The sequence below is a fragment of the Rhododendron vialii genome, chromosome 13a (genome assembly GCF_030253575.1).
Source record: "Rhododendron vialii isolate Sample 1 chromosome 13a, ASM3025357v1".
Classification (NCBI taxonomy): Eukaryota; Viridiplantae; Streptophyta; class Magnoliopsida; order Ericales; family Ericaceae; genus Rhododendron; species Rhododendron vialii.
In genome coordinates this window covers 34,228,529-34,237,793 of record NC_080569.1, presented here as the reverse complement: position 1 = coordinate 34,237,793, position 9,265 = coordinate 34,228,529, and the positions used below count along the sequence as shown (strand labels likewise).

The 9,265-nt window shown below is 36.7% G+C and overlaps 1 protein-coding gene across 1 annotated transcript; it reads left to right on the top strand.

The window, feature by feature from the left end:
- Positions 1-7,074: 7,074 nt before the first annotated feature.
- Positions 7,075-8,838, top strand: LOC131315337 (feruloyl CoA ortho-hydroxylase F6H1-3-like). Its single transcript, XM_058344500.1, has 3 exons — positions 7,075-7,437; positions 7,552-7,841; positions 8,024-8,838. The coding sequence occupies exons 1-3, from the start codon at positions 7,219-7,221 to the stop codon at positions 8,598-8,600; spliced, it is 1,086 nt and encodes a 361-aa protein (XP_058200483.1). The 5' UTR covers positions 7,075-7,218; the 3' UTR covers positions 8,601-8,838.
- Positions 8,839-9,265: the final 427 nt, after the last annotated feature.

Below are 9,265 nucleotides of genomic sequence, written 5' to 3'. Positions count from 1 at the left end.
ACTCAAAAAATCTATTTTAAAATAAATCAATAGTTCGGATTATTCGTGTTGGACCCAAAAGTGAATCCCGCATAGCTGTGGTACATTTTCGGTACCTAAAACTTTGGTACCACTAGTCGGGTCCTTTTTAGGTGCGGTTTTGAATCTTAGCATTGTTTGGTGGTACTAGTATTTGTACCAGTCGTGTAATTTCTTCTTTAGATTAATAAGTTTTCTTTTTCTATCTCTGTTAAAAAACTAATATTTTTTGGAGATTTTGGGTAATTGTTTTCAACAACTTGTTTTAGATATTGCCCCTTGGGCTCCATTAAGTTTATGTTCTAATTCCTATTGTTTATTACCTTCTTTTCTTTTTAAACGATCGAGTAACGTAAATTAATTAATTAGACGGGAAAGACTACAATACACATTTCTTATTTGGGTGTGTGTCATATGCACCCCCAAAATGTTATGAATTATAGAGAAAATGTTATGAATCGTATTGCTAAAAAGTTACGAATCGTATAAAGGTTACGATATACACTAAAATATTATGAATCATAATGAAAATATTACGAATCGAACTGATAAAAAGTTATGAATTTTAGAACAAAAATTACGAAACACACTGAAATGTTATGAATGAACCATAAAATATGTGCATATGGTACACACTTTTTAAGGAAGGTGTATTATAGACTTTCCCTAATTAGACTGTTCATTCTCTTTGCTTCTAGGACGTAACTTTGTAGGAGTAGGGTTTTCTGTATATAAAAGTAAAGCCATGGATTCACTTAGGGCAGGTGAATCCTTCTTCTAGCTTTTCTTTGTCATTTTTACCGAATTTTGGTACACTACGACTACTTGGAAGAAAAGTCCTCACAATTGAGACGAAGAACCTCAACACATTTGCTTGAAAAATATGTGGTTAACAGTAATGATTCACACACATATGTTTTTCACATATCTTGCACATATATTTTTGTGGGATCCATATCGGGGTCCCACAAAATTATCCGAACCGCTCATCTTTTTTTGAATACTTTTTGGAGGGATCCTGTAAAAAATCAACTCCAACGGATATCGGTAAGGGCTTTCTCAAAAATCGTAGCACAAATCATTCTGTTTTGTCCTACGAATTCTAAAAAAGCCCTTACCGATATCCGTTGGAGCTGATTTTTTACAGGAACCCTCCAAAAAGTATTTTAAAAAAGATGAGCAATTTGGATCATTTTATGGAATCCTAATATGGGCCCCACAAAAATGTATGTGCAAGATATGTGTAAAAAACATATGTGCAAGTAGCATGGTTGTGTTGTTAATATGTTTCAGTTTATGTGTTCAGTAGTATATACTTATCTTGTCATCTGCTTCATTTCAAGACAAACATCTTTTTTTGACATGCGCGGCAAGACTTGCTAGTGTCAATGAATGAATTTAGCTTGAGATGCAAGAGGCTTGGTAGATTTTCTGACTTAAGCATGGCCGTTCGATAGAAATATTGGCCAACTACCGGATGAAAGCGCTTATCATCATACACATTTCGCAGAAAAGATGATGTTCATGCCACAACTGTTGGGGCCCGAGAACCATCACTGTTACCGTGGCATTTGAAAAGCTAGCGATAATGGCAACCAAATTAAGACTTGGCCTTATGATAAAGGCGTTTTTGGATCAAATTTTGTAAGGCTATATATAACATGGCCTACTAAGGATTTTTTTCAGGCCACGTTTTGAAAGATTGACGGGTAGTACACGTTTATGTTGGCCAAGCACGAAACACATTGTAGACTTTTGAAAGACGAATAAAGCAGGCAGAAAATTGGCAGCCTCAGGTCATGCATGGATATTCTTCGCAGTAATGCGAATGGGGATGGTACGAGGAACCTGCTTGCACGGTAATTTGGCTGGGTTTCTCCTATTGTCTTGGCGGACTAAACGGGTTAAAACCTAAAAAAAAAATATAGATTTCAAGACAAGTCTTCTCACATACATCAATTAAAAGTCATTTAGCGAAAATAACTTATTGTCTTGACGGACTAAACGGGTTAAAACCTTTAAAAAAAAAAAAAGATTTCGAGATAGATCTTCTCACATACATCAAAAGTCATTTAGCGAAAATAACTTATTTAAATTGATAAATTTTTTAGGAAAATCCAAACACGTGCACCCTAATTAATCTCTTGATTGATACCCCCACTGCCAAATGAAAGGACTTCAAGTTGTATTGAGTGTGCGTAGGATAAGCTTCAAAAAGAATATGAGATATACAATTAATGCGCACAAATTTACCCATCTATGCATATGACTCTATGAGATATGAGATTGGCTCATTCACAGATGAGCTGTGAACAAGTCATTTGCGAAGTTGAACGATCTCAACCGTCGGTTAACTATTTCTCGAAAAAGTTTCATTAGAATCCGGACCGTTTAAAATACTTTGGATTTTGCTAGAAACTGCCCGGTGGGCATCCACAAGAAGACAAAAGTAATGCAGTTTTTTCCCATCTCTTCAAATCAAATCATCAGTCAAGAGTTTCTCCTTTCATTTCAATTTTCCCCATTATTCAGTGCGTGTCTCTACACTTTTTTAATGACCATATTACCCTTCTCCTTTTAGCTTTTTCTTTGATTTTCTTTTCATCATGCAGCTTTTCACTGTTTCTGGTTTCTCTTTTTCATTAAGGATGGTTTTTTTTTTTTTTTAAAAAACCGGAAGTTACATTAAGAACTAGTACACAAATTGGTACCAAAATATTCCCTCAATTTCTAAACATAAAAGTTCACTTTCACTTGTTATTAGACCCCGTTCCAAAAATCTTTTTAAAAAATAAACAGCTTATTTAATATTTTTAAATTCAAAAATAATGTAAATAAAAAACATATTTTTGATTTTTTTTTTTGCACTGTTTAAAAGATCTCGATAAGATTTATCAAACAAGATCCATATTGCTAGAAAAATTATTTTCATAAAACACATAATTTTTAAGCTTGAAATTGACTTCTTAAAAAATAAGTACTACTTATTTTCGTAAACTCATGATTTTTATCTTGTTTATATTTTTCAATTTACTCTATAATTTTTTCCGGTAATATTTGCAAAGATGATGGCCCTGGCGGCGATGTGATTGGCTGTGATGGCTTAGTTCCGATAATTATGGCGGAGTCTATGAAGATTGGAGAGTGAGACCCCGTTCCAGAACACCTTCTTAAAAAATAGTAAATATTTATTTCACATTTTCAAACTCAAAAATAATGTAAATAAAAAATAATTTTTGAATTTTTTTAACATCATATAAAAGATCTCGATGTGATCTTTCAAATAAGATCCATTTTTCATATTTTTAGATTTTAGTAAATCTATTATTTTTGAGTTTAAAATTAAATAAGAACTTATTTGCCCATTCTGAAAAACTGGAACGGGACGTGAGAGAGAGGCCGAGAGAGATTGCCCCTCATGATTTTGCTCCTGTTGAGTAGTGGTCCGGTGGAGTACCAAAATCTGGGAAAACTTTTAGGGGTTACTTTCGTAATTTACTCTTCGCAATTATCATTTCGGCAGACCCTTGAGTGTGTACAAACATGCAGGTACATTCGCCAAGTCAAAATCTGCACATTCGCCAAGTCAAAATCTGCACATTCGCGCGCGCGTGACGCCCACTCCTGACAACCCACGAGGTTGTCTCTAGCATTTGGAATAGTAATGTTGGTTGGAGTATTTTCCAATATAATTTAGAAGGCACTGTGCAATACATTATGAGCGTAGTCTAAATAAAGTATCAAATTCCACTTTTATAAAAATAAAAAATAAAATAGATACAACGGTTGTTTTTAACTCGAACTCACATGAGTTGACTTCCGTGTATGTGTATATCCCATCCTATGTGAGTGGATTTTTTTCCTCCTCCCAACAAAATCTACTTATTAAAATTCCAAAATTATAAACGTGTTTTCTTGCCCTGGTTTCGCTAAAGGACGTGTTGAAAGCATCGTCACCGCCTCCAACTATTTTAGCACTCGGCATTTGCCCATCAAGCTGAAAAAACAAACAACGAGGTCATAAGTCACATACACCCAGAATAGAATAACTCAAAATATGAAAAAATGTACAAAAATAATTGCGTTCTTCACTTCCACAACATAGGCTTTTATAAACAGTGTCAGTAAAAAAAGAGAAACTACTGAGGCCTATGCCCATGATTCTTTTGAGAATCAAAATGCAACATCAGCGCCAAACTCCCATAATATAAACTTATTTGAATCCAGTGGTGCTAAAATACACCTAAATGGAAATAAGAAGATCGAAGGATTCAAACAAAGTAAATTTGTTCACTTTCAGAAAGAAGCTCAGCAAAAATATATTATTTTCATCGTTTGTGCATTTCATCGAACACTTTATGACTCAGTGAAAATATATTGTTTTCATCGTTTGCGCATCTCATCGAACACTTTATGAATACATCAGTTTTAACTAGTATTAAAGATAACAAATGGTATATGTGCAATTGAAGTTACCTCGTTATGATTCCATTGAAGCAATCTATTGATGTTAATCCTCCTCAACTCTATTGCATTTTCAAACCAATCCTGTATAAGTAAACTGCAATAGTAAATCATTTGAAAAGTTACCTACTAAAATAGATAAATTTATTTTAAACAACATATACATATACTACCAAGCCTGACAATCGATTTATTGAACCGCTAGAACTAACACTTAAATACACTAATCAAAAGGATGAAACTGAGGATTTTTTTCCTTTTGTTATTGGCTATACACAGGCTTGGTATTTTTTCCCTTTTGTTATTTTTGGTTTGCAGAAAACTTTGTTGTACTCAATTTTGGAAAACCCTAGTATTCTATTCCTCTAAACACACATAAAGCTGGTGATCGTAGCGCATGAATTGAAGCTATAAACACACAGAAACAAAACTCTCAAATGCTACGCTTTGAGTTGAGGGAATAGGAGAGAGAAAATCAAATGGATTTCGTGGAGCCTAACAATGAGTTTGTACTCTGGAATTCCTGAAAAAGGCACAGGGTTATCATATATTCAGAAAACTTTCAACAAATCTTCAATTTCGGAAAACCTTAGAATCGGGGGGGGGGGGGGGGGGGGGGGGGGGGGGGGGGGGGGGGGGGGGCAGGGTTATCATATATTCAAAAAACTTTCAACAAATCTTCAATTTCGGAAAACCTTAGAATCGGGCGGGGGGGGTGGGTGTGTTTGGGGATTCTTACCTAGAGATTTAGCCGGCTGAGTTGGATGCTGAGGAGTGGGTTTGATCTCGGGCGTGCGAGCGGGAGGGGGCGGGGGGTGTGTGTGTGTGTGTGGGAGACAGTAACAATGGAAGGAGAGAAGAGAGAGGAAGAAACATACTAGACAAGCATGGGTCTTGGGGAATAGAGGAGAGAGGAAGAAACGTGTTAGACAGACACGGGTCTTGGAAATAGGTTGATCGATTCATCAATGATTTAATTCAACGGCCGTAACTTATTGAAATTGCGATCCGACAACTGGAGAGGTGCTCATGTTTGTGTAGGTAGATAAAAGACCGCTCTGTTTTATAATATAGATATAGATGTTACAATAAAGCAGCTCATGAAGATATGATATATTTTATGGATATTGATAATGCCACTTTCCAAATTTATAATGTCACTCCATAGGGGAGCGGCAAAATCAATTCCATATTGGGATTGACAATGTCACTTTCCAAATTGATAACCACACTCTCTTTTGAAAGTGACATTATTATAAATTTGGGGAGTGGTATTATAAATTCCCTATTCTATATACCAAATTATGAGATGGTGGGCTTTTGTTTACCAAATGATGACAAATAGGGTTTAACCAACGGCACGATCCGTCTCACGTCGTATAGTCTATCTCAAAACCTATTCTAAAATATCAGAAATCATTGCATGACAATGCTTGAAACCATGGATACAAACACGTTTGAATATCAGAAAAATATAAACTCTCATAAAAAGTTATGAATCAACCAAGTCATACAATCAAGTCGAATATAAAGCCCTAGAAATCAAACAACTACGCTATTTGGAGAAACCTTCTCATTACACTAGTCAAAGAATTTAACCGCTCATAGAATTAGAATAAATAATCATGAAACACATAGACCCCATTAAAGCTTTTGGGAAGAATAAGAAAAGAATTAAACCCAAAGCTCCTGTTGGCAATGATTCGGCCGTGATTGTGATCCGGGAGCCGTGATCTCTGTTTCTGCCGTGGTAAGATAACCCTTTTTCTCTTCTTTTATAATGTAGCCGAGAAACCATGAGAAAAGTGGGGCCTAACTTGTGAACTACTGGGCTCATCATCTCTCACGTGCAAATCCAAAAGTCATTGGCTGACCCATGTCTCTTCACACACTTCTTGATTTTAAATTATTCACTTGCCTTTCACTTGCACCACATGCAAATTAAATCCACAACAGTATATTGCTCCGAATTTCCATTATGTTGGAATTTTATTGGGTGCTTCTCGTCATCCAAAATAAGTTTTCTCTCGTCTCTGGATCCATTGGATTGGCATCGACTTTGCGTAATATGATTTTTTTGCTTTTAGCTCCGAGAATCCTGTAATGCAATTAACAAGTGTGAAACCCTAAGCAGTGTATTAATCGGACATAACAAGCCTAAATTAGGGAGCGTAAATAGGCTTATTTACGCACCTATCAGTTCGATTTATTAATTACTCCACTTTATGTTAGCTAGGTTCGGTTTATTAATTACTTTACGATACAACCACCAACCACATAGTTTTTTCAGCTTAATTCGTACATGAATACATGTGATGTAGTTTACCCATCAAGATGAATATGAGATAATAAAAATTACAAAGGACGCAAATTTACCATGTATGCATATATATGAGATATACATGAATAACTTTGGTCTTAAATTTGAAGCATCCAAATCCAGGCCAGCCAACAACCCATTAGACACACATGAAGGATGCAAGAATCTTCCTACGTTACGGACGACATGGGTTTAGAAAAACAGACACCCGTGCGTACGTACGTACAATCTTCCACTATATATATGGACCTTGCCTATAGCTAGCATGTTATAAACACGTACACCACCATCATCACCGTCTCAAAAACCCTATTACTACTATATATTCCAGGCCGGCCAGTTTATTGTTTCTTTTCCAACTTACTGTAATTCTCTTTTTCAATCCAATTACCTACCATCCATCATCATCGATATTCATGGCTCCTTCACTTTCTCTCATTTCCAACTCCGACTCGTTGGATGTCACAAAGTTTGCAGTGTACCAAGGGAATGGAGTCAAGGGACTCTCAGAGTTGGGGCTCAAAACCCTTCCTAAGCAATATATCCAACCTATTGAAGAAAGGATGAGCAGTATGAGCCACATAGAGCCAGAGTCCATACCCATCATTGACATGGCAAATTGGGATGATCCCAAGGTGATTCTTGGAGAATTTTCCTTTAAAGAGAAATACTAAATATTTAGTTCCATGCATTGCATTTTTTATTTTTATTTTTAGAAATTTTATTGAATAATAATTTTGTTTTTTCAGGTGGCCGATGCCATATGTGATGCTGCAGAGAAGTGGGGGTTCTTTCAGATCATCAATCATGGGGTCCCCATTGAAGTGCTTGAGGATGTGAAGACTGCGACTCATCGGTTTTTCGGATTGCCAGCTGAGGAGAAGGGGAAGTACTCCAAAGAGAATTCGTGCACTAACAACGTGCGCTACGGCACAAGCTTTAGTCCTCAAGCGGAGAAGGCTTTGGAGTGGAAAGATTACCTTAGCCTCTTCTATGTTTCTGATGATGAGGCTGCTTCCCGATGGCCTTCTCAGTGCAAGTAAGCAACAATTTCCCGACAAGAGAAATGTTACAATACACACCCGTATTTGAGTGCATGAACGATTAATTAATTAGTTGAACATATTCTGTACGTACGTTGCAATATTATTAATGTCCAAACAAATTTGTCGGAAAATTAATCTTCTCTAGCTTATAAGATTTTTTTTTTTTTGCAACTAGGGATCAAGCATTGGAATTCATGAGGAGGTCCGATTGTGCCATCAAGAGGCTATTGGAAGCGCTGACTAAAAGACTGAACGTGAAGGAGATGGATGAAACTCATCAAACACTTTTGATGGGATCGAAGAGGATTAACCTTAACTACTACCCCATATGCCCTAACCCTGAGCTCACCGTCGGAGTCGGCCGCCACTCGGACGTCTCGACATTGACCATCCTTCTCCAAGACGAAATCGGAGGCCTTTACGTACGAAAAATAGACGACGAGGACACTTGGATTCACGTCCCGCCGATCAGCGGGTCCCTTGTGATCAACATCGGTGATGCGCTTCAGATCATGAGCAATGGTCGATACAAGAGCGTTGAGCACCGGGTGATGGCCAACGGAAGCAAGAATAGGATCTCAGTTCCCATCTTCGTGAACCCGAAACCCAGTGCGATCATCGGTCCTTTGCCGGAAGTGTTGGAGGGTGGCGAGAAACCGGTGTACAAGCAAGTTCTCTACTCGGACTACGTCAAGTATTTCTTCAGTAAAGGCCATGATGGGAAGGACACAGTTGAATTTGCAAAGATATAACTAGTTTAAATAATTAAATCGTTTATGGCTAGTTATGTTAATAATGAGGCCGGGAATTAATGTTGAAGAGAATAAAACTGAGATAGGAAGGGTACTGCTGATGTCTTGTTTAAGTGAACATATAATATATATGAAACCAAAAAGAAAAAGAAAAAGAAAAAAGTAGGTGTGATACCACTGTAATAAGTTTACCTTAATTAAATTTCTAATCAATGAATATTCTTTATTGTGTCTTATTGATTAACCTCCTTTTCAATATCTTTACCTCCTTTAATCTAATTTTAAGAATAATTTGACGCCAAGGGATTAGCTCGGTCTCGGTGGTCAAGGCGACACCCTTTTCTTTTCATTGGGTATACATACGAACGGAATGATGTTCTTGCATTTGAAAGAAAGAAAGAAAAACTTGGAACTACCAAGGAAAATTCACATCCATCGTGATGCAATCAGGCATCCATGGTTGAGTAGTCAAAAGATTTTTTGACGTTAGGATTAGTCATACGTCCTTGTTTTGGCCGGTGTCCTTCCATTTAAGGCATGTGCATAATGCATATACAAATAGCATGTTTTGTTTTGCTTTGTTTTGTGTGAGTTGGCCGGTGTCCTTCTATTTAAGGCATGTGCATAATGCATATACAAACAGCGTGTTTTGTTTTGCTTTGTTT